The 23,551-nt window shown below is 54.9% G+C and overlaps 10 protein-coding genes across 10 annotated transcripts; 5 read left to right on the forward strand and 5 right to left on the reverse strand.

Annotated features, from left to right (window-relative positions):
- Positions 1–215: 215 nt before the first annotated feature.
- On the forward strand, positions 216–1,033 carry BO70DRAFT_188523 (uncharacterized protein). The gene is made up of 2 exons (XM_025538492.1): positions 216–746; positions 813–1,033. Exons 1-2 carry the CDS (start codon positions 463–465, stop codon positions 988–990), a joined length of 462 nt encoding a protein of 153 aa, XP_025394442.1. The 5' UTR covers positions 216–462; the 3' UTR covers positions 991–1,033.
- On the forward strand, positions 915–6,355 carry BO70DRAFT_188500 (HECT-type E3 ubiquitin transferase UFD4). The gene is made up of 5 exons (XM_025538491.1): positions 915–1,656; positions 1,706–3,323; positions 3,377–5,812; positions 5,864–6,013; positions 6,070–6,355. The coding sequence occupies exons 1-5, from the start codon at positions 1,078–1,080 to the stop codon at positions 6,264–6,266; spliced, it is 4,980 nt and encodes a 1,659-aa protein (XP_025394443.1). The 5' UTR covers positions 915–1,077; the 3' UTR covers positions 6,267–6,355.
- A 358-nt stretch (positions 6,356–6,713) lies between these two features.
- On the reverse strand, positions 6,714–7,481 carry BO70DRAFT_276106 (PaaI family thioesterase; the record flags this gene model as incomplete). Its single annotated transcript, XM_025538986.1, has 3 exons — positions 6,714–6,740; positions 6,801–7,189; positions 7,256–7,481. Coding segments are annotated over 3 exons (642 nt in total), but the record flags the coding sequence as incomplete, so codon positions are not given.
- A 1,588-nt stretch (positions 7,482–9,069) lies between these two features.
- BO70DRAFT_255999 (uncharacterized protein) lies at positions 9,070–9,646 on the forward strand (the record flags this gene model as incomplete). The annotated part of the gene is made up of 3 exons (XM_025538850.1): positions 9,070–9,318; positions 9,391–9,506; positions 9,586–9,646. Coding segments are annotated over 3 exons (426 nt in total), but the record flags the coding sequence as incomplete, so codon positions are not given.
- Positions 9,647–9,773: 127 nt separating this feature from the next.
- On the reverse strand, positions 9,774–12,339 carry mak5 (ATP-dependent RNA helicase MAK5). The gene is made up of 3 exons (XM_025544433.1): positions 12,059–12,339; positions 10,750–12,009; positions 9,774–10,697 (listed from the first exon to the last, which is right to left on the reverse strand). The coding sequence occupies exons 1-3, from the start codon at positions 12,242–12,244 to the stop codon at positions 9,843–9,845; spliced, it is 2,301 nt and encodes a 766-aa protein (XP_025394446.1). The 5' UTR covers positions 12,245–12,339; the 3' UTR covers positions 9,774–9,842.
- A 149-nt stretch (positions 12,340–12,488) lies between these two features.
- On the forward strand, positions 12,489–14,145 carry BO70DRAFT_366813 (tRNA methyltransferase TRM7). Its single transcript, XM_025544434.1, has one exon. It carries the CDS (start codon positions 12,525–12,527, stop codon positions 13,896–13,898), a length of 1,374 nt encoding a protein of 457 aa, XP_025394447.1. The 5' UTR covers positions 12,489–12,524; the 3' UTR covers positions 13,899–14,145.
- Positions 14,146–14,213: 68 nt separating this feature from the next.
- Positions 14,214–17,566, reverse strand: BO70DRAFT_366814 (sulfite reductase subunit alpha). Its single transcript, XM_025544435.1, has 2 exons — positions 15,743–17,566; positions 14,214–15,713 (listed from the first exon to the last, which is right to left on the reverse strand). Exons 1-2 carry the CDS (start codon positions 17,499–17,501, stop codon positions 14,365–14,367), a joined length of 3,108 nt encoding a protein of 1,035 aa, XP_025394448.1. The 5' UTR covers positions 17,502–17,566; the 3' UTR covers positions 14,214–14,364.
- Positions 17,567–17,918: 352 nt separating this feature from the next.
- BO70DRAFT_366816 (uncharacterized protein) lies at positions 17,919–18,919 on the forward strand. The gene is made up of 2 exons (XM_025544436.1): positions 17,919–18,004; positions 18,132–18,919. Exons 1-2 carry the CDS (start codon positions 17,966–17,968, stop codon positions 18,792–18,794), a joined length of 702 nt encoding a protein of 233 aa, XP_025394449.1. The 5' UTR covers positions 17,919–17,965; the 3' UTR covers positions 18,795–18,919.
- Positions 18,920–19,006: 87 nt separating this feature from the next.
- BO70DRAFT_366817 (uncharacterized protein) lies at positions 19,007–19,753 on the reverse strand. The gene has a single exon (XM_025544437.1). The coding sequence runs from the start codon at positions 19,646–19,648 to the stop codon at positions 19,466–19,468; it is 183 nt and encodes a 60-aa protein (XP_025394450.1). The 5' UTR covers positions 19,649–19,753; the 3' UTR covers positions 19,007–19,465.
- Positions 19,754–20,341: 588 nt separating this feature from the next.
- On the reverse strand, positions 20,342–21,194 carry BO70DRAFT_366818 (uncharacterized protein). The gene has a single exon (XM_025544438.1). The coding sequence runs from the start codon at positions 21,071–21,073 to the stop codon at positions 20,606–20,608; it is 468 nt and encodes a 155-aa protein (XP_025394451.1). The 5' UTR covers positions 21,074–21,194; the 3' UTR covers positions 20,342–20,605.
- Positions 21,195–23,551: the final 2,357 nt, after the last annotated feature.

Raw genomic sequence — 23,551 nt, forward strand, 5'->3', positions numbered from 1 at the left:
GTGCCCTCCCTATTTAGCTCTCGTTAGCAATCGACATATGGCCAGACAAAGGCCCAGTGCTCACCGCCAGGACCCTCTTGAGGACTCTTCTGCTCAGCCATCCTCCGCTGGACCTTCCGCTGCTGCCGCCAGGTACATACCACATCTCTTTTTCCTTGACCCCCCCGGTCAGTCCCCTCTCGTCACTCGGAACCAGCTCGATTAGCTGGCGGACGTTTTCCCTCCTTCGTGGTTGCCCTGAAAGCTGCTGTCTTCAACGGTCCCGCTTTACCGGCCCTGGTGCATGAGAGCTCTGGCTGCCAGCTGTCTACCCGGTTGAGCTTATCAACTCCTACGCCTCGGCCAGAGAGGGCTGGGGGGAATTTCCTGCCACAATATCAGCTGTTTTTCTGTTTGATTCCTCTTCCTTCACGCCATTCACCACCTCTACTCTCACTATTTCCTGGAAGTGAACACTTTCTCATGTCCTCCAGAATCACTCGCTCAGCCGCGAGAGTAGCTGCAGACTCTCTTCCGTCCACCAGTCCCGACCCCTCTCCTGCGAACGCGGCCGCTGGTTCGGCGTCGACTCGGAAGCGAAAGGCCCCCGCGCGATCAGATCGATCGGTGGACGCCCCGGAACAACCGAACTCCTCGTCGCCCCGGAAAACCAAGCGACAGCGACGTGCAGCTTCCCCCCACGTCCCGGCCCCGTCTGCTACCACTCGCCGTGGTACTCGCAACCGTCCAGCCATGTCCCAACCCGGGTGAGTCGGATACTGTTTGGGTTTTACTTATCAGAAGGATGCGCGCTGACCCGTTGGTCTACCTAGCCCATCATCACGTCCTGCGGAGGAGTCGTCAAGGAGTCAAACATCCCCTCCGGCATCCAGGCGGAAGTCCAGTAAGAGTGGGAAGGTGTCACAAGGTAAGAAACGAACACAGCGTGGGAGGAAGCTTTCCTACCTTTCGACTCACCTTTCCGTGGCGCTTGTGCGATGGCTAATCTGACCTGTGGTAGCAGATCGCCTTTCGGCAACCCAGTCTCCATCTCGTCGGCAAAAGAAGCGCCCGTCCAGGACCAGTCCCGACGTCATCATGAAGGAGGCGGAAGAGGAGATGGAGGAGCAGGAGCAGGAGCCAAGTGAAGAAAGGGAATCCTCCCTGCCGAGCGATAGTCATGAAGGAACAAACCCTTCAGGGCTCGATGATGATGATGACGACGAGGATGATGGGGACCTTTTCCACAACAGTCTGTTCGGGTCACGAAGTCCCCTGGGCCTTCAGAGCACCCTCCGGGCTTTGAGTGGCATGATGTCGGGCATGTCTTCGCGCCTGCGAGATATTCTGTGCAATCTGAGAATGAAGGATGACCCGTCCATCCAGCTAATCGCTCTGCAGGAGCTCTCTGATCTACTACTTGTATCAAATGAGGATAATCTTTCCGGCCAGTTCTCTCCGGATCCGTATGTAAAGGAGTTGGTCGCATTGATGCAGCCAAGCGACTTTGGGGAAGAAAACCCCGAGATTATGCTTCTTGCATGTCGCTGCTTGGCCAACTTGATGGAGGCCCTGCGGGGTTCTGTGGCTAATGTGGTCTACGGAGGGGCCGTCCCAGTCTTGTGCCAGAAGCTACTGGACATCCAATTCATTGACTTGGCTGAGCAAGCTCTCAGCGTAAGTTGTACTCCATTTACAACCTACAATATGCTGACTGGCTCTGTAGACTTTGGCGAAGATATCGGTCGACTTTCCAGCTTCTATCGTGCGCGAGGGTGGGTTGACGGCTTGCTTGACATACCTCGACTTCTTCCCAACCAGTACACAACGTACTGCCGTGACCACAGCCGCCAACTGCTGCCGCAATCTCCCCCACGACTCGTTTCCCGTCGTGAGAGATGTCATGCCGACCCTCCTCAACGTGCTCTCCAGCAATGATCCGAAGGTTGTTGAACAGGGCTGTCTATGTGTCTCCCGGATCGTCGAGAGCTACAAGCACAAGCCGGAGAAGCTGGAAGAGCTCATCGAACCTGCGATGCTAAAGGCTGTACTTCGACTGCTTTTGCCGGGCACGACTAATCTGATCGGCCCGCACATCCACACACAGTTCCTTCGTGTATTGGCAATCACATCCAAAGCGAGCCCGAGACTGTCTGTGGAATTGCTCAGAATGGACGTGGTTGATACTCTTTACCAGATCCTGACGGGGGTTTCACCACCGGCAAACTTGGACGACACCGCGGTCAAGATGGACAGTGTCCTCGTTATGCAAGCGTTGATTCATCGCCCCAGGGAACAGGTCTTCGAGACTCTAAATGTTATCTGTGAGCTGCTACCTGGCGCTCCTAATCGGCATCTTCCTGAAGCGGAAAGTTTGCCTGGATATCCTCTCGGGGGTGAAGTTCATGGGCCAAAATCTCCGAAGGCGAAGGAAACCGCCGAGAAGCGCCGTTCATCCTTGATGGACTGCAAGGCCGAACTGAAACGCTTTGCTATGATCTTGTTGCCGACCTTGACGGATGCTTATTCTAGCACTGTTAATTTAGAAGTTCGCCAGAAGGTCCTGACCGCTCAGCTCAAGATGCTGCACAACCTAGATGCTGGCCTGGTAGAGGATGCCTTACGAACCGTCCCGTACGCCTCATTCCTCGCTGCCATCCTCTCTCAAAAGGACCACCCGTCTCTGGTGTCATCTGCCCTGCGCTGTGCGGAAATTCTGTTCCAGCGCTTGGAACACGTTTATCGACATCAATTCCACCGCGAGGGAGTCATTGCAGAGATCTTCAAACTCTCCGAGGGACCTCTATCTACGGAAAATGAAACGAAGCCGCCGGGGGATGCCTCGTCAACTAAGGACACTACTTCTGGGGACGCCCAACAGGTACCACAGAGTGAAACCAATGAGGCTGCCAATGTGGAAGATGAAGATGGCCCTGACGATGGAGAAGGGGCGGACGACTATGACGAGCAAGATGACGATGACAACGACGATGCTTCCGAGTCAGGAAGCTCTTCATCGTTCTCCGGTCATGCCCTTTCAACGAGGATTGACAATGCTATGCGCGATATCGTGGTCCGTGATGCTCGTTCTTTCGTGGATCTGTACGAGGCTAGCCAAGGCAAAGACATGCGGGACAAGGCTTTGGAAACGTTGAATGAGCTGAAGGCTCTTGCCACGGGAATCGAAGCGTTCTACTTGGGCGATGGCGAAGAAGCGGGGATTTCCCTTTTCACGAAGCTTGCAACCTATTTCGACGGCGACGCACTGGAGAGCATCACCAGCTCTGAACTTCTCAACTCAGGCATCATCAAAGTGCTACTTGATGTGTTTGGTGATTTTCAAGGTAAGAATTCTTCCCGGTATTTAGTTTGCCAGACATTCACATCTGTACAATAGCTGCCCCCATGCGTGAGGCCCGTACCGCTTTCCTGCAGGCTTTCATGGGATCGTGCATCTCTGAAAAGGCTCAGAGCCAAAGTACAGCAACCACCCCGTTTAGTGTTCTTATCCAGAAACTGCAGGATCTGCTCAGCCGGACTGAGCATTTCGAGGTTACCACCGTCAGCCACAACTCACTCGAGAACACGCGAAGTAACGCTGCCTATATGCTGGGGAAACAACTTAGGTTGAAGCTGGTGGCAGATGAGAACTCGGATATCCCTCGCACGTACCGGAATATCATGGTCTCCATTCATGCTATCGCCACCTTCAAGGCTTTGGACGATTTCCTTCACCCGAGAATTAGTCTTTCAGATCGGCCCAGGCCGCCTCGCTCCCGCGACACAATTCTGTCTCAGATTGCTAATGCAGCACGTCTGCGAGATCAGCTGACTGGTGATACTCCTCATCTACCTCGGACGTCAACTACTTCCGGCAGACCATCTCGCCCAGAAGAGACGCAGCCGACTACCAACGAGTCTTCAGCTGAAGGTCATGATCGCAGCTCGAGGGCTGGACGATCTGGCCGGCACCAAGGACCCGGTGACAACGACCACGAGGGCGAGCCCCTTGAGTGTGCGGACGAACGCCACATGAGTGATGATGAGGACCCGGAAGATGATGGCGAGGACGAGGAGTTGAACGCTATCGTGGATGATCTGGACGATGATATGTCTGACGACAACGTCCATGACCCGACTGCCGTCAACATGGAGGTGGCTTCTTCTGGTAAGGTGACTGCCCGTAAGGAAGATGGAACTCGCGTTGCCACACCATCACAGTCCACGCCAGCATCCAAGGCCTCTACATCAGCCCCAGGTTCCGCACTAAATCCAGCTGGCGGAAGTTCATTGGCAATGGCTGGTCGCCCATTCTCCTCCTATGCAGCAGCCATGGCGTCCATCCCGACTGATTGGCATATCGAATTCAGCGTTGATGGTGAGCCTGTTTCAAACGAGACGACCATCTACCGCGCTGTTCATCATAACCGCCAACAGACGGATCCCAATGCGAAGAACGTTTGGTCTGCTATTCATACGGTCAAGTTCCGACGCGCTTCGGGACCGCCACCTCCAGAGCCTTCCACACTCACCCAGAGCACGTCCAGCGCTGTGGCGAAACATGACAGCGATGAGATCCCCCCGTCGCTCAGCCAAGACTTGACGACGGCGTCTATCTTCCAATTGCTGCGTGTGTTGCACGAGATGAACAGCACTTTGGATGACATCCTGGCGGAGACAAAGGAGCTGGTCTCCCTGAAGCCAGAACCGCTGGCCCAGTTTATCAACACAAAGCTTACCGCTAAGCTCAACCGACAGTTGGAAGAACCGCTCATTGTGGCAAGTAGCTGCCTCCCCAGCTGGAGCGAAGATCTTGCCCGGCTCTTCCCATTCCTGTTTCCGTTTGAGACACGCCACTTGTTCCTCCAGTCAACCGCCTTTGGATACTCGCGCGCGATGATGAGATGGCATAATTCCCAGAACGGAGAAGATAACCGCAGCGATAACCGGCGCGACGATCGGCCCATACTTGGACGGCTTCAGCGACAGAAGGTGAGGATCTCCAGAACCCGTATTCTCGACTCGGCTATGAAGGTGATGGAGCTCTATGGCTCTTCGCCAAGCGTGTTGGAGGTTGAATATTTCGAAGAAGTCGGCACCGGCTTGGGTCCGACGCTTGAGTTCTACTCTACTGTTTCGAAAGAATTTTCCAAGAAGAAGCTCAAGATCTGGCGGGAAAACGACTGCCTCAATGGCGAGGAGTATGCCTTTGGCAAGCGCGGTTTGTTCCCTGCGCCTATGAGTGACGAGCAAGCTGCCTCAGAACCGGGAAAGAAACACCTTCAGCTCTTCAAAGTCCTGGGCAAGTTTGTTGCCCGGTCAATGCTTGACTCCCGGATCATCGACGTCTCCTTCAACCCAGCCTTCTTCCGGATCGCCGACAACTCGTCATTTGGCACCCCGTCGCTTGGCACAGTGAAAGCGGTTGATCAAGACCTGGCAAATTCGTTGCTTCTGTTGAAGGCATTTGCCAACGCCAAGAAAGCTGTGGAAGACCATAAGATGCTGTCGCAGGCGCAGAAGGCGCAGGCTTTGCAGGACGTCCAAGTTGGTGGCGTCAAGGTGGAAGATTTGAGTCTGGACTTTACACTGCCCGGCTATCCGGCCATTGATCTGATCAAGAATGGCTCCAATATACCTGTAACCATTGAGAATGTTGATCTGTACGTCGATCGGGTCGTGGACATGACTCTGGGCAGTGGAGTCCAACGCCAGGTCGACGCATTCCGTGCCGGATTCTCCCAGGTATTCTCTTATTCCGCCCTCCGGACCTTCACGCCTAGCGAGCTAGTTATGCTGTTTGGAAGAGCCGAGGAGGACTGGACCATCGAGAGTAGGTCATTCCCTTTACACTTTTGCAGTCAGGGTTGCTAACGCGCCACAGCCCTCATGGATTCCATCAAGGCCGATCATGGCTTCAACATGGACAGCCGCAGCGTGCGCAACCTGCTGCAGACAATGAGTGAACTGAGCCCGCAACAACGCCGGGACTTCTTGCAATTCGTCACCGGCAGTCCAAAACTCCCCATTGGCGGTAAGACGACCAGCATCTTGGATTGGTTTCGTGATACTAATGCGATGTCACATTAGGTTTCAAGAGCCTTACTCCCATCTTCACTGTGGTCTGCCGTCCCAGCGAACCACCGTACACGCCCGATGACTACTTACCCAGTGTCATGACCTGCGTGAACTACTTGAAGCTACCTGACTACAGCACGCTGGACATGCTCCGCGAGCGATTGTCCGTTGCCATCAAGGAAGGGCAAGGGGCGTTCCACTTGTCATGATCATTGAATGTCGGAACCCGATCTCAGTCCGCAGTGGCTTACACTTTAATATGGATAGCGGGAGATCAAGGATGAGGGGAAATACGACGGGTAAACAAACACAAACAAGCACCAGCGGTGCATTGGTACAGTAACAAAGTGCATACCCTAATTGCTATGACGGTGGGATGTTATTGCAATGCCTGGGAAATCTGTTTCTTTTTGGTGGATATCTGCGTTCGGGCCTGATTTGTCTTCTGTGTCTTGTGGGAAGGGAGTCGGGGGAGGGTTTGCCTGTTGCTTCCATCTAGATAGAAATGCCACTCTACCAGGGGCCTTTGACTCTACTCGTTGCTGATGTATCTATTCTATTGATTACATAGGTCTATTGTCTATTGAACAAAATGAAAAGGGTATTACGCAGTCGGCTCTCCTAACCAGCTCCATCCATCAAGCATCAACCAACAATCAGTTCCGGTACAGCGGCACCATGGACTACATCACCACCAGTCAGTATCAATCAACATCCACTCAAACGTCAAAGAAGGAACTTACATCCGCAAACTTCGGCTCAACAAACAGAGCCCTCGCCTCCGCCACAACCGTCTCTCCCTCCGCACCCTTCCGCGAAGAACCCGAAGGCAAACACTTCATCGTCCCCTCCACCCACGCCTTCCGGCCCTCGACCCTCACCGTCTCCGCCCGCAACACATACACCCGATCCGGAATCGCCGGTTTCCGGAAATCCACATTCAGATTCGCCGTCATCCCCAGCCCACTGGGAAACGAGTCCGACACGCACCGCGCAAACGCCTCATCGAACATCACGCTCAACAGCCCGCCGTGCACGTATCCCGGGTGTCCGCACATCTGCTCGCCGATGTGGAAGATCGAGATGATTTGCGCGCGGGGGCGGGACGCGCTTCCCTCTTTCTCTCCTTCACCTTCTGCTGCTGCCATTGCTTCGCCGGTTGTGGTGCCGTCGGTGGCGGGAGTCGGATTCACAAGACTGGTGAACATGTACGGCGCGACGGAGACTTTCTCGGGCCCGGAGAGCGTGCCGGCGACGAAGTGCGCGGGGCGCAGCGAGGGCGTCATGGACAGATGCGGACGCGATTCTTTGTATCTTGTGGGGTTTTGGCGCAGGGTTTGTACGAGCGGGAGGGAGGCGATTAGGTCGTCGACGCTGATGCGGGGAGGGGGGGTCGGAGTCACGGTCGGTTGGTAGCTGGGGATGGTGGTGTTGGTTTCGATGGCGGAGGTGCTGGTTGTGGTTTGGATGGTGCGGTACTGTTGGTGGGTGCGGTTTTGTTTGAGGAGGAGAGAGGGGAGGAGAGACCGCTGGGAGTAGCAGGAGAGGCTGAGGCTGGATGGCTTGCCTGCTAGGAGGGGGAGGCGGCGGGTGAGAGTGAGGGTGCTGGTGCTGGTTGTTCGTGGGAGAGACATGGTTGTTGATTGTTGATTGAGTGGATGAGTGAGTGAGCAAGTGAGTAAGTTCGGTCTTGTATATGCGGGTAGGGAGATATGTATGCAGGGACAATCTTTCTTTAAGTAGGCAGTCTTCAGGTTAGTTCAATTTTCTCCTTGTATATGATTTCTTGACTATACAACACTAGTAATGCAGTCAATTAGGGTAGAGGGGGGGGCGCATTGCATGCATGCTAAATCAACACAGGACACCACTCACGACTATATACTTCCACTTCCCCGGAACAGGCAGGTTTCTAGTCGAGAGGCGCAGAACAATCCTAAGAGGAAAGAGGCATCTTTAGGTCCTGCGTCGGCCGGGCACAACAGGGAAAAAAGGAAGAAAAACCCTGTCCAATCCGGGAAAGTGGAGCCCCCTGCCCACGTGGAATGATGGCATCGCGGTGGGTCCGCGCCGCCAATCGGCGTCTCGGGCGAGCAGCGCTAACCCTACTGGTCGGCATCGAGGCCCGAGACCGGCTTGCAGGGATCGCCTGGTGGGGCAGATTCGGTAGATTGTTGGGGTTGTGATTGGTTGGGATGGATGTTAGTTAGTGTTGGCTGAGATCGATATGGGCTATGGGCTGTAGCCTGTCGGGCGTACGGAAGGTGATGGGAATGGGATAGGCAGGGATAGATAGGGAGATAGGAGAATAGATGGATGGGGAGAATAGGAGGTGAAGGGGGTGGGTTGGTGTTGGGCTGTGGGCCGAGGGCTATCTATGAATTAGGGAAAGGGGAGGGAGACGGGCTGGTTCTCCAACTACTGCAGATATTCCGTATTTGTGTATGTGCATATCAGTAGATGGTATTATACCTCTTAGAGTCATACAGTCATGCCATCTCAAGAATGCCAGCGACGACTACGTTGCTGGTCGGGATAGACAGCCGCCCCATCCCACTGATTGCATTGGAATCGGGCATCATGACGAGAACAGCTCCTCACTATGAGCTCATCCGCAATAGATGTCCTGTATACCCCCTCTCGAAGGACATATAGTCCACACCCACCCTCTTCAAACGGATTTCCATCAATTTGTCCCTTCATGCCGCCACAATGGGATTGATTATCTCAGTAAGATCCATCGTGGAGAAAGTCTTGCAGAAAGCAAGTCGCTTCATTCCCATCTCCCAACCAAACAAGAACAAAAACAACAACAACAACAACACTGCCAGCACCGAAAAGCCCATCCATCAATACAACACCCGATCCCAAGCCAACAAGAAAAAAGGCTACACCTGCATCATCTGCATCCACGACTACACACAGCTGTCAATGGTATTCAAGTCCCCCTGCGACAACGAGCACTACTACTGCAAGTGCTGTCTGGCGCGATTCTTCTCGACCAGCCTGACCCCCCGATGCTGCAAAACGATCATCCGGGCCAAAGACGCGCGGCTGTTCCTGGGCGGCTCATTCAGCAAAAAGACGCAGGCGGCACGGAGGCAGCTCACGGGGCGGAATCCCATCTCATGCCACGACTGCGAGACTTATCTGGCGCCGGATCTTGCGGTTGGGTCCACGCGGAGGGTAGAGGTGGAGTGTTGTCCGGCGTGTCTGAACGAGACTTGTGTGTGGTGCAGGCGGGCCAGGCATCAGGGGTCGGTCTGTCGCCAGATGCAGTATGCCAGCAAGCGAGGGAAGTCTTGCGAGGTCTGTAATCTGCCGCAACATGAGGGGCCGTGTCTGGATGGGTCGGATGCGTTTGCGGAGCTGGCCAAGAGGAATGGTTGGAAGAGGTGTTTGGTGTGTTCGGTTATGATCGAGAGGGTGGGTGGTTGTCAGAATATTCAGTGAGTGGTTTCTCGTTGTCTGGGGGTGCTGGTTTGGGGGTGGTTGTGTGGTTGTGTGCTGACGGTGGATGTTGTGTAGTTGTTTGTGTGGGCATAGAATGTGTTATCTCTGCGGGACGGCCAACTGCTCGGGGAGATGTTTATACGAGGAATATGGCCGTTATCAATACAGCTAGCATCCAAGTCATGGGTTTCAGTTTGTTGTGGGTGGGCTTTTTTTTTTTTTTTTTACGGATGATAGCAATGAGTTGATCAATAAACTCGAGTCTGGGTTTGCGTCTGGTCTACAGCGTAGGTATCATGGTATATGCAACATAGAGAGAGTATATACATGCCTTAGAAGTCCAAGGCATCCACTTGGCCCAGGAACGAGTTGTTGCCCTCTCCGCGCAGCAAAGCTTCGATGTCCACCCGTCCCGACGTAAGGTAGCGTTCACTCACGCCCACGTTCACGCGCTGCGACAGCAGATGCTTGAGTTCAGCGCGCAGCCCATTGATCTCATTCTTCGAGACCTCTCCAGCCTTGCGTTGCTGCTCCTGACGACCGCGACCACGTCCACGTCCACGACCCTGTGCACTGTCGAACTCATCGCTGTCATACTCAACGCCGAGATCTTCCGCCGCTGTGCGTAGCCAGTTGTCTTCCGCAGTGATCTTCTCCTTGGCGATGTTGGAGTCGGCGATCTTGGCTGCCAGATCCACACGTTGACGGACCCGGGAGACGACGCGACGGTCGAGTTCCAGCGACTCAAGAGGCAGCTTCTTGCCATTGGCCATCTTGACGTGCACCTTGGCAGCCAGGCGGACCACGCCAACCATTTCCTCGGGAGCGCAAATAATCACACTCTTTCCCGAAGCACCCGCACGGGCGGTACGTCCCGAACGATGGACATACGTGTCGGCCGCGCGGGGGACGTGGTAGTGGATGACGAAGTCGATGCCCTTGATATCGAGACCACGGGCTGCGACGTCCGTCGCAACAAGAATACTGCTCGGATCGGCGGTGGGAGAAGAAAATCGCTCCACTGAGCGCAGACGGGCCTTCTGTGCCATGGATGAGTGAAGGGCCAGGGCGGGGAGTTGTAGGTTCTGGAGGAATTGTGTGAGACGGCGAACAGCGGAAATCGAGTTGGTGAAAACCAGGGTCCGGTGTTTGGGGTGATATAGCAGAAGGGTATAGAGATAGAGATCCTGTGTGCATCCTATTAGCCAGTGACCTCGCAGGTTAGCGGTAGATATGTACCTTCTCCATGGCTCCACACTCGACAATTCCTTCCTTGAGCCTTTCCGCCATCTGTGAAACGGGGTTCGTGTCAATGAACTTCGGCTTCTCTTCGCGGAAGTTCAGCTTCTGGAGAAGATATTCCATGGACTCCTTGTTGTCCATCATATCGCCAGTCGTCCATCGTGCCTTACCGGCCAATTTCTGCTGCAGGTCACGGTGGAAGGTAGCAGAGAAAACCAAAGTCTGTCTCTCGGACCGTGGATCGGCCTTTTCTTCGTCGGTCTCTTCGTTCTCAAAGTTTCCTTGCACCACGCGATCAAGGGCACCGATGATCTCTTCAGCCTCCTTGAAGTGGCCTTCACTCAAAAGTCTGTCCGCTTCGTCGACCACAAGGAACTTCATTGCCTGCATCTTGTGAATCAGTCCCTGGCCAGAGCTAAGAACTTCCCATACTCGACCAGGGGTACCGATGACGATATCGGCCCCAGTCAGCACTCTCTGCTGCTTCTGAACGGACAAACCACCGGTCAGAAGTGCAATGCGAGCACTGGCGCCCGGGGCGTGTTGAATAAGCTCTCCAATATGCTTAGCCAGCTGGTGCGCCAGCTCTCGAGTAGGGGAGAGGATAAGTGCAATCGGGCACGAATCCTTCTTGTTCTGTTCCTTGCCATTGCGCAGGTCCACTCGTCTCTTCTCAAGGTAATGTTCGAGAATAGGGATACCGAAGGCCAGTGTTTTTCCAGAACCGGTCGCGGCCTTGCCGACCACATCGTGGCCATCCAGAATCTCGGGTATACAGGACTTTTGAACAAGCGTCGGCGTAGCGAAATTCATCTTCGAAAGACTGGTCAGGACTTCCGCGGAAAGGCCAAGCGACTCCCAAGCTGAGATATCCGCGCCGTCGTCGTCGGCTTCGTCCTCCAGGGCTGCGAACGAGAGTCCGGACTTAATGTTCTGGTCCTGCTCCTTGGGCGAGTTCTTCTGTTTCACGTCCTTTTTCGGCTTCTTCTGCTCCTTCGCATCCTTCTTCTCCTTCGGATCTTGTTCTTCCTTTGTCTCTTTCTTTGCCTTCTGCTCCTTCTTCGCTTTCTTCTTGTCCTTCGCCTTTTTCTTGTCTGAGTCCTCTTCGGTCTTCTGCTCTTCCGTCGTAGCCGACTCCTTTGTCTCGGCCGTCTCGTTGTCGCTGAAACCGGACCATTCGTCATCCTCGAACTTGGACTCTTCTTCCTCGGGTGCCTTCTTCTTCAGGATCGATTTCTTGGGTTTGCCAGCGGCCGCCTAGCCATGTCAGTCAGCCACTCCCCGGCAGCGCGATCGCCGGCCATACCTTGAAGCGAAGCTCTCTCCCTCCACCGGACTTGATAACATCAACACCGTCGATTTCCTCCAGTCCAAAGAAACCACCGGCATCCTCCATGCGATCCGGCAAGTCAACCTCGCGCCAGTTGAGATCGTTCACGGCGACAACGCCGTCCCAATCGGTATCCGGCATCTTCATGTCGTCGTCCTCCATCTTTCTCTTCTTTGCATGGAGGCCATGGGCCCCCTTGGGAGCACGATATCTTTTCTGACCCATAACGAACGGAATTAACTCTGCAGCAACAGCAGAGGTGGAGTGTGGAGGAGGGAGCAATCGGCCGGAGAAGCCAGCGGCGCGAAAGAAGGAAAGAAAAAAAAGCGGCAGAAAGCCGCCGCCTTCATCTTATCGCCGCCCCACGAGAAATTCATCGAAATTCCCCTCCACCAGACCGAAATTCCCCAAAGTCACTCCCCCCCCTTACCACGCCGTCACCATGGGTAAATCCTCCAAGGACAAGCGCGATGCCTACTACCGTCTTGCCAAGGAACAGAACTGGCGCGCCCGTTCCGCCTTCAAACTGATCCAGATCGACGAGCAATTCGACCTGTTCGAGCACGAGAACCCGGAGAAAGTCACCCGAGTCGTCGACCTGTGCGCCGCCCCCGGCAGCTGGAGTCAGGTCCTGAGTCGTGTGCTGATCAAGGGCGAGAGTTTTGGCCGACGCGCCTGGGTCGAGAAGAAGCAGAAGGAGCGCGAAGCCCTCGAGCGAGTCCGCAATGGTGCTGATGCGACGACGACGACAACGACGACAAGCACCGAAGACGATGTCGACATGGCCGAGCTGAAACCCCGCAAGAACGTCAAGATCGTCTCCATTGACCTGCAACCCATGGCGCCCCTCGAGGGCATCACCACCATGAAAGCAGACATCACCCACCCCTCCACCATCCCGCTCCTCCTGCGCGCCCTCGACCCTGAAGCCTACGATTCCTCCACCACCACCACAGCCATCACCTCCTCATCCTCCTCCTCCACACCCTCCACCCCCTCTGCTATCCGCCCCCCACACCCCGTCGACCTGGTCATCTCCGACGGCGCCCCAGACGTGACCGGCCTCCACGACCTAGACATCTACATCCAATCGCAACTCCTCTATTCCGCGCTGAACCTCGCCCTGGGCGTCCTACGACCCGGCGGCAAATTCGTCGCCAAGATCTTCCGCGGCCGGGACGTCGATCTCCTATACGCGCAGCTGCGGACCGTCTTCGAGAAAGTCAGCGTCGCGAAGCCGCGCAGCAGTCGCGCCAGCAGTCTAGAAGCCTTCGTCGTGTGCGAGGGCTTCATCCCGCCGTCCATCCACGACGGTCTGAAGGGCATGGACGCGCTGAAGAACCCCGTTTTCGGCGGCGTGGCGGTAGCGCCCCCGGTCTCAACGGACGGGAATGTCGGCGTCGAGGTGGTCGATGAGGACAGCGCGGTTCAAGAGCCCGTTAAGGCGACTCATATCGCTCCTGCGGCTGCAACGCTGGCCTCTAACAACCCCTACTCTGACCACAACACGGAAAACCAGACTCAGACTCGTCTCCTCCACGCCGACTCCTTGGCGTCCGTGACTCCCGAACCGCTGGCGTATAAACCGCTCTCGGAGAAATTCGCCGTCGAGAACCGCTGGATCCCGCGGTTCATTGCCTGCGGCGATCTGTCGGCTTGGGACTCCGATGCGTCGTACTCGCTGCCGCCGGACCATGTTAGTTTGGATCCCGTTCAGCCGCCCACTGCTCCGCCGTATCGTCGCGCGTTGGAGTTGAGGAAGGAGAAGGGCGGGGCGTACGGCAAGACGAAGTTGGGGAGTATGGGGCGGGCGTGATGGGTTTTCTTCTTTGCTCTTGAGACGTTGTCGAGTTCAACGACATACATAAATCTTCTTGTTTATACTTATGCTCATGCTTGTGCTTAGGAATGTTTTCATTTGGCGGCGGTGGGAAAAGTTGGTTTGAATTGCTAGATGGGACAAGCGAGGGAGTGGAGTGGGTACGCAAGTTGGGGAGGGATAGAGCATATACCCATAGATTTACGATAGATGATACAAGAGAGAGAGATTAAGCATATCCAGTTGGAAGTAAGGATCAATAATAAAAGAGACTGTTTGACAATGATATCAACAAGAGTAATCCAATATTTGCAAGTCTATCGTATCGTGGATCAGCAAGTCTATGCTAGAAGGCGCTAAACTCAAAACAGGATGGCCCGATCATCTGCACGCAAAACAATATTTTCCACATTTTCCCCACCATCTCCTCTCCTCCACTCCACTCCCAACCCCAACGTCCCGTCTAGTACACCTCGAGAACGTATCTCTCCTCGTCCTTCAGCTTCTCGATCTCCTTGCGAGGCTCGACCTTCTTGCCCTGGTTCTTGGCCTCGATGGCGATGGCCTCTTCCAGCACTTCGGTCACGTCAGGAACGGGCCAGGTGGGACCGCAGAGGTAGAAAGCACCCTCTTCGCGGATGTACGCCTGGACGATTTCGGGCAGGGTCTGGCGCATGCGGTCCTGGATGTAGATCTTCTCGGGCTGGTCACGAGAGAAGGCACGGCCCAGGACGGTGATGACACCGGCCGCCTGGTAGGCCTCCCACTCCTCACCGTAGCAGTACTCCTCGCGCTGGTGGCGGGAGCCCATGTACAGGAGAACAGCACCGATCTCCTTGCCTTGGGCCTTCTCGAGCGCGCGGTGCTGAACGAAGGCGCGGAAGGGCGCCAGACCAGTTCCCAGACCGGCCATGATGAGCGGCTGGGTGGACTTGGGGGGCAGCTTCATCACACTGGACTTGACGCTGACGGTGATCGGGGCTCCGGGTTGGAGTCGGCTTAGGTACCGGGTCGCCAGACCGAAGCGGTCGCGGCCAGTGGGGTCCGCCCAGGTCACGGCGACGATCATGAGCGCCACCGTGGTCGGGGTCACCTTCTGGCAAGAGGCGATGGAGTACTCACGACGCTTCAGAGGACCGACGATACGGATCAGGTCGTGGAAGTCAGGGCGGGCGGACGAGTACTTGAGCAGGACATCGGCGAAGGTGACGGTGTCGACCTCGGCAAGGCGCTTGAATTCCACAGCACCTTCAGGGCCACCCAGGGTGAGAAGGTCGGTCTTCTCCTTTTCATCGCTGGCAAACTCGGCAAGGGCTTCGTAGAAGCGCTTGGGAGGACGACCGAAGATGTCAAGGTTCTGGACAAGGGCCTGGTAAACAGTGCGGTTCTCCAGGACGGCAGCGCTCTCACGGCTGGGCACCTCGACGATATCGTTGGCGTTCAGACCGTAGAACTGGATGAACTCCAGCACATCGTTGGGGTCGTTCTCGGCGTGGACACCGAGCGCCTCGCCGATGTCGTACTTAAGCCCAGAGTCGCCCAAGTCGAACTCGATGTGGAAGATGTTCCGGTCATAGGTTTCGGGAGTCAGGCGTCTGTTCTCCTTCACGTGGACGGTGAACGTCTTGGTGGCTGTTTCAGGGCGGAGGGCGTTCTGGGTGGCGTAGGCCTCCTTGAATGCGAGACCCTTGGCAGCAGTCTGCCAGTCCTTGAGGTAGGAGGCGGGCTCGGTTTCTTCCTTCTCGAAAGAGACGAAGCTGTTGGGGGAGATGTCCTTGGGCAGCTGGCTGGCCTGGGATCCTTCCTCGGGGTCTTCCAGGTCTCGGAGACCTCGATCTGACGGAGCACCTTTTCAAGCTCTTTGCTGACACTTTCCAGGGACTCGGCATTTCCGCCAATGGAAGCGAGCTTCTTGATGCCCAAGCTCTCCTGGGAAGGTAGCGCAACTCGCAAGAAAGCAACCTGGATCGTGGAGGACTCGGGAGCAGAGTCACCGGCAACAGAAGCATCAATGAGGTAGAGAGAGATGCCCTGTTCAGCGACAGCCTGTCTGAAGGCCACGGGCAGCTTCTTCTCCAGCTCATCGTCCTTCACACCGGGGGCGTTGACAATGATCTTGCCGTTGCTCTTAACGGAAGCGACAACGTCGACATCACCCAGGAGCTTGATATCTCCAACATAAGCAGTGTCGGCAGCGGTGATAGCGTACGGGGCATCCACGATCTTGGAGCTCTTGCGGATATCGACACGGACGACTCCACCCTGGATGAGGTTGTCGTGGGCCTTGCTGGTGGTGACATTGCTTGCCGAATCAGCGGCCAAGGCTTGCGCAAGGGTCGTGGCGACATCGCCACCAACGGAGTTGTCAACATCCCAGAAGGTGTATTCCTGCACGACAGAGGGGTCGAGCAGCTGGAGGGGCTCAGTCTCTGCACCCTCCTTGACGATTGGCGTGTCGTGAATCAGCTGGAAGGTGGCAGCAGTGTTAATCAGATCCCAGCGCTGAGCGCGGGCGTACTTGATATCCACACAGGCGGGGGCCTGCTCACGATCGGTGGCGAAAGTCAGGGCGGCGAGAACATCTTCATACAGCGCAGAGCGAACACCCTGCTCCTGCACAGCCTGCTCGCTGGGAACCTGGCCGAGAACACCGACAGTCTTGACCGACTTCGGCAGAACGCGCAGGAATTCCTCTTCCACGAAAGGACGGTAAACGCGAACGTTGATGACACCAACACGGACGCCGTCCTTGGCCAGAGAGCGGGCAACTTGAGCGGTGAGAGAGGCCTCGACAGTGCCGAAAGCAACGAGGACCGAGGAAGGCTCAGCATGACCGTGGTACTCGAAAAGGCCGTAATCGGTGCCGAGCTCGCCGTTGAGGGACTGAAGGAGCTCCAGCAGCTTTCCTTGCGAGTCAAGGTGGCGGCTGCGGGAGTCCTCGAGGGTCTTGCGGACGGTCTCGTAGGTGCGAGAGAGACCGGCCTGATCGAGGACATCGATAACGCGAGTGTGATCCCGGCCGACACGCACACCGTCATAGATGTGTACGGATGGCAACACCGACGAGAGGAGAGTGGTGAGCAGAGCCATGTGCTGCGACTCGTGGACAGAGGCACTGGACACCAGACCCAGGCCAAGCTCTTCGGCAAGGGTAAGGGCAGAGGCATAGTCGGAGACCAGACCCTCTTCACCGGCATAGTCGACAGCGGCGACGTGGGCAGCGACGGGGCTGGCGACAGAGTACAGGAGGGACAGCTGCTCCAAAGCCGCACGCATGTAAGGGAGGGTGGCAGAGGATGCGACGATGCCCTGGGGAACGTGGCGCTTCTTCAGATCGAAGTCCTGGGAGAAGATGTAACCGAGGGCGATGTTACCGGCACCCTGGCGAGTCTCCATGGCCTTCACTTCGGGAGATTCACCATTGGCATTGATCTCCTTCTTGGAGGCCCATTCCTGCAGAGCAGCATCGAGGTCGAAGGACTCCGGGGAGTAGGAGAAGATCTTGTCGCTCAGCACATAAGCGACCTGCTGAATGAGGGTCTGGGCAGTGACATAGGTCGGACCGCCAAGGGTCGACAATGCAGGGGAAGGAGAGCCCATGGTGTAGGATTCTTGTCTGGAGACCTGGGGATCAGCCAGCCGGTATCTCCACGAAGACGACAAGAAAACAAGAGGTGAGGATAGGGACAAAGCAAGCGAGAAGGCGAGGGGGCGATGGGGGGGAATAAAAGGGCCCTCGCCCCCGTATAGAAAATCCCAGGGGATCTTACCCCATCCGGCTAGTGGCAATCACGCAATTTCTTATCGATCGGGCCTGAAGGCGGCCCATCGGGGCAGAATTCTCCGCTTTCGGCCTTTCCCCGCATTAGTCAGGCGCTTCTCGGCCGGCCTGCACACCCTGCACGCCTGCCTGCCTGAGGCAGAACAGGCAGACAGGTCATCCCCTTTGGGCGTAGCGCGGGTCTGGGGACAATCCACCCGGCAAAACGTCATCCGCATCCCTTCCAAGCAAACTATCACCCCTGCCTGCATACACCTGCATCTATAGTCTCTTAGTAGTTACAATGGCTAATGTCGCTCTGATCGGCTGTACTGGCATGGTGGTACGTACTCATCGATCACATGCGCTCTCCGCGACAATGTTCTCTCCCTCAATCCCCACTTCCTTTTTAATTTACAGCTTCCATCCCACCCATGCGCGGTGACCAATTGACCCTAATGGATCTCTAGGGGAGCCACATCCTCACCAGCCTGCTCGCCAACACCTCCGTCGCGCGCGTCGACACCATCTCGCGTCGCACCCCGGACGCCGCCACCACCGCCCCGCAAGAGAAGCTCACAACCTTCGTCTCCGAAGACACAACCAAGTGGTCCGCGCAGCTCTCCTCGCTAACCCCCACCCCGGGCATCTTCTTCTCCGCCTTCGGCACGACCAGGGCCGCCGCCGGTGGCTTCGAGAACCAATACAAGATCGAGCATGGCCTGAACGTCGAGCTGGCCCGCACGGCGCGCGAAGCCGGCACCAAAGTCTACGTTCTGATCTCCTCCGCCGGAGCGGACAAGAACTCCTCCTTTGGCTACCCGCGCATGAAGGCCGAGATTGAGGAAGAGGCTAAGGCCCTTGGATTCGACACGACTATTATCCTCCGTCCGGGGCGGATTGCTGGTGAGCGCCAGGAGAGTCGGCCCGCTGAGGCGGTGGTGCGGTTCTTTGCTGGCTGGGCGGGCAAGATCCATTCTGGGTTGAAGGATGGCTGGGCGCAGGAGTCGGATGTTATTGCTAAGGCGGCGGTTAATGCGGGGATTAAGGCGCTGAATGGCGATGCCCCAGCCGGGAGTGAAAAGGTTTGGGTGCTGAACGGGCAGGACATTCTGAAGTATGGGAGGGAGTGATTGACTTTGGTAGACTTGGGTTTTCTAGAGATACAGTGCCGTGGTTCTCGGTGGTTTTGTATGGATAATGTGATCATTGTTACTTTCTTCCTGTGGGTGTTTGGTAGATGCGTCTATACTTAGTACTATGGTTATTGAATGTCTCCATTATTATCCCCTCATTAATTCCTTCGCTACTTCCCTCGTCGTTTTTCTGTCATTTCCCTCGTCGTTTCTGTTACTATTTCATCATCGTCGTTGCTTACATCGTCATTTCTTCTGTCATCTCCGCTTCCCCCGTCCCCGTCCCTTCCTTTGTTTCCCTTATAAATAGTACCCGGTCCGCCCCCTTCCCTTCTCCTTTCCTTTCTTCCTTCTTCCTCCCATCAATTTTGCAAATCCTTCAGCATTCAACTTACCAGCTATTTATTGCCATCTTGCCTGCCATTCCTATCTTTGCTATTTGTATATCTGGTTGACAGTTGCTGTGATAGTAATCGACATAGCGGTAGCTATAGCTTTAGTTAGGTAGCTGTCTGAATAGGTGTAGTTGTAAGTTGATCCGTAGTAACTGTAGTAACTGTAGTCGTAGTCGTAATCGGAGCATGATGTTTATATGGCAGCTGTAGTCGTAGCCATCGTCGTAGTCGTCATAAGATGATGCCCTATAGCAAGTATTAGCCAAAGTGTAGTTATGTAGTTGTTAGACTATGTTGTAGGAGTATGCCGTAAAGGACTGTGTTGGTGATACCGACCACATTTGCAGTTATTGTCGTGGTTGTCGTAGTTGTTGTAGTCGCTGTACTCGCTGCATTCGCCGTAGTCGTTGTTATTGTAGTTGTCCTAGTTATACTCATAGTGGCAGCCGTCGTCATAGAGATGACTCAATAACGGAGGCATGATGCCAATGAGGGAACCGATGTAAGCTAGCTGGGTAACTTGGCTAACATCAAGAAGAGATGGGAGGAGATGAGGGGAGAAGAGGGGGGAGAAGAGGACTCAGTGAGGTGGCTGCCAGACGCGCGCAGGGAGGCGGAGGCAGTCACGGCAGGCGCGAACCCCAGGCACCACCCCACTGACGCTGATATGGCAACTGCGACCACGGCTACAGCTGTAGTTGTCGTCGTAGCTGTTACCATATATCGCTTAGGCTTGTCCCATCGCACTGTTGTCGGCGCTAGGGAGTCAACATAGTGACTCGGGGCTTGCTTGACCAGGCTCTCAATTCTAGCCAACGTGTGGCAATGAGCAGCTCGCTCTCCAGCACAAGAACCCCATCTATCTTGAATCGGATGATGATTGAGCAAAGGACGGAGAGAGAAGATGGATGAAGGCGGGCGGCAAGGGCGGGCTTGCGGCCTGAGGCATAAGTGACTGGCGGTTCCTTCTTAGCTTTGGAAAAAAGCTCATCTCGTCGAATCGCCCCCATAAGACTCGCTGGAATTATCCCTGCTTTGCCTTGGGGGGAAGGGGGTGAATCGACTTTCTCGTGATTTGCCTGGCGTGCCCGATTACACGAGGCGATAGTGCACACTGAACCCCAGGTAGGTAGCATATGGCCGTAGGCCGTGAAAACAATTGTATGAAGTGGCCGATTCAATCAACTCTGAGAAGTATTAAGCAAAGACCATCGCCCCCATTGTATCTCTCACAGCACAAGTGCAAAAGCATTGTAGAATATCAATATTCCAAGTTTATCATTATACAAAGTAACAAGAACATATAAACGATCGGTACGCGGTACCAAACATCCCCAACCCAAAAACATGAACCCTTGAATTAACACTCTCCCCATCTTTCTACCTCTATACTCTTCAAGCACACTCAACCCCTCAATTCTTCCCCGCCTTCTCCCCCACAGGCCGATTCTTCTTCGTCCACCCCCTGGAACTCGGCCCAGATTTCTCCGCATTGTGATCCGGCCCGCCCTCCGTCGGATGTCTCCAATGACTCACATCCTTATTGGCGGGACTCATGTCCAACGGATTACTTACTTTCCCTTCCCGGCGGGTCTCCTCCTGCGTGGCCTCAATCTCGCTCTCGGGCGACGTCTTCGAGGGATCATACGCCGCCGGGTGGCCGGCGACTTCGTTGTCCGTGCCGGATTTCGACACCTCAGAGCGTTGCGGGTCGAGGACCGTCCGGTCGCCGGATTTGGCCTCGGAGCTTTGGTCGTGGGTTGTTTGGAGGGCGGGGAGCGTGTGGAAGGGGCGGGGTTGAGTGAGGGTGAGGACGCTGCTGGTATGGATGGGTCGGCTGCGCTGGGCGAGGCGGCTGATGGAGGCGAGTTCTTTGAGCATCGTGCTGCTGCTGCTGTCGCTGGTCACGGTGGTAGACGCGAGGTTTACCGGAAGGGTTCTTTCAATTAGAAGTTTGAAGAAGCTCGTGTGGTAGTGTATTTGATGGTATGGTGCAGAATGACTGGGAAGCGGTTAGCTGCCTATGTTCGCGGTCGTTCAAAGTTAGGGATTGGGGTTCCTCACGCACGTTATTAGCGATGGTCTAGGTGTAAATGGTAATGAGGAGGAATGAGAGGCGCTGGATTAGAAAAGAAAACCGGGGAGAACTACTGGGTTGCTCGAGGTACTATCATCCTGACGTCATCACCTATGCCAGGGTACATCGCGGGCACGTGATCCTCTGATGTACAGTACCTGCTGCTCCCTTCGCATGGCATGGAATGACCAGTTCCCTCTAATACAGGGCTAAAGCAGGTCAGGGGCATGGGCCTCTGTTCGCCTTGTCGTGAGATGTAATAAAATAAAGGAGTGAATTCGGAGGCACGGGTGAAAAACCACAGTAGGATTTGCCATGATCGACAACCCCAGTCACAATTGGGGGAAATGGTTCTACAAGGAAGAAATAACGATAGAAGGTATCAGCAATCGCAGTACACACCCTCTTGAGAGAAACAAGAGAGATTGTACCTCCGTGTCATAGCTAGAAGAATAGGACATGTGCTCGTTTGGCCATCCCAATGAGAAACGGAAAAGTAAAGACCAGTTAGTCTCCAGACACTCTCGAACGATTGACATCAGATGAACTCAGAGCTGCCACGTCAATCATGACACACGCAGATACCGCTCCTATAGAAGCCTGGTTGCCGCAGTGCGATGGCACAGTGCTCGTGCATCCGGTCCTCAGCCCCAGATGCAAGATTCCGGGTCCATCCCGACCTGCCCAGGCAGAGCATTCACGCCAGACAGGAACCGCCTCATGGTTCAGGCTTCATCGGCATATGATGGTGCTCTATCACAAAGGCAGGGATACCTGCGGGCTAGGTCATCGATCCGACATGGTGGTCATACCCAAAACGAAAAAAAAAAAGAGAAAATAAAATAAAACAGATATGTTAGGCCAGCTGAGCCACATCAATTAGACTTGGTAGTGAGCTCGGCATCAGAAGCAACACCATGACTGCACAGTACGCAAGGCTGAAGGCCCCAAGCTTGATGGTCGTAGAGAAATACTCACAGGTGTCGACTTGCAGATGCGAGGACCCGCCCATGAGTCTTCCCTGCACGAGTCAGTTGACATGGTGTCTGGCCTTTTTCCGGGCTAGAAACGCAGCGACAGGGGTTTTTTTTAGCTGCATATACCTCCCGGCCAGCTAAAGTCTTTCATTGGATTTCGCCCAGTGACGCTATCGAATATGCTTTCGTCGATGAACCAATCCAAATTCGTAAGCCGGAAACAGTGAAAAGCGTTTTCTCACCTTAAATTCTCGAAGGGCGATTTGGCATATTCCATTTGTTGACTGCAAGAAAATGAGGGATGCGTAGATGCACAGAGGGTTTCGGTCACGTTACAATCATGAGACCCAAAAATCCCAGCAAACTGGTGCGTGTATGTGGGTCATAAAATCCAAATTCAACGTCGTAAAAAGATGAATTGAACAATATTCACGGTATATGAAAAGCGGACCTGGACAGTTGGAGCCCAAAATTGTTCTCCAGCATTCAGCACATACCAAACACCCTGGCTCGTTGGGTAAAGACGTTTTACCAACCTTATCGAGCAAAATCCTTGTTACGGAAGTGCAATCGCCACAGGCAAGGCTGGGCCAGAGACATCCGAAGTAAGACAGCCTGTGAGAGAGAGCGGAGAGGTGGCAAATCGCATCGTGGTATCCGGACGGATTATCTCTGGAGTGGCAGAACAGTTGGTTATCGGCGCTGCAATTTCATTGCGGCTGTAAGCCAGCACCGATAGTCGCTGAGTTGGCAATCAACGTCGTTCCATGAATCCGCTGCTCGAATTCTGAATGTACAGGGAACCTAGCCGGGTTGCCCGACGATCCAATGCTGTGATGAATGGACAAACGCACGAAATTATCCCATGCAATCAGGTCGAGGGATGGCCGGACAAGCGGAGATTCGGGTACACTGGCCCACTATAGGTCAATGCCGGAGAATGCACAAGAAGCCTTGCTCGAAGTCCTATGGATTCTGTACACCATCGTCTGTTCGAGAGATCCCCCCTTCATCACGAAGACCGAAATTTCGAGCACTTGGGCCAGCCGAAGCGTGCCACGTCACCGAGACTCCGAGCTTTAGTGCAGCTGCATGGGTTCAACAGTAGGTGCACCGTACCACGGTCTGTATCTGCCATGGCCGATGTACAGGTATGGCATCCTATCATATTGATCGGGCAAAGCAAGTAAATGAAGATGAACCCTGCACCCGAGCGGGGGCAAATGCGGGATTAATCGTCTGCAGATGTGGGAGATCAGCTGAAGAGAATCGGCCTTTCATGGAATATTGAGCTCATCATGCAAC

Source organism: Aspergillus heteromorphus (assembly GCF_003184545.1).
Source record: "Aspergillus heteromorphus CBS 117.55 chromosome Unknown BO70scaffold_53, whole genome shotgun sequence".
NCBI classification, from domain to species: domain Eukaryota; kingdom Fungi; phylum Ascomycota; class Eurotiomycetes; order Eurotiales; family Aspergillaceae; genus Aspergillus; species Aspergillus heteromorphus.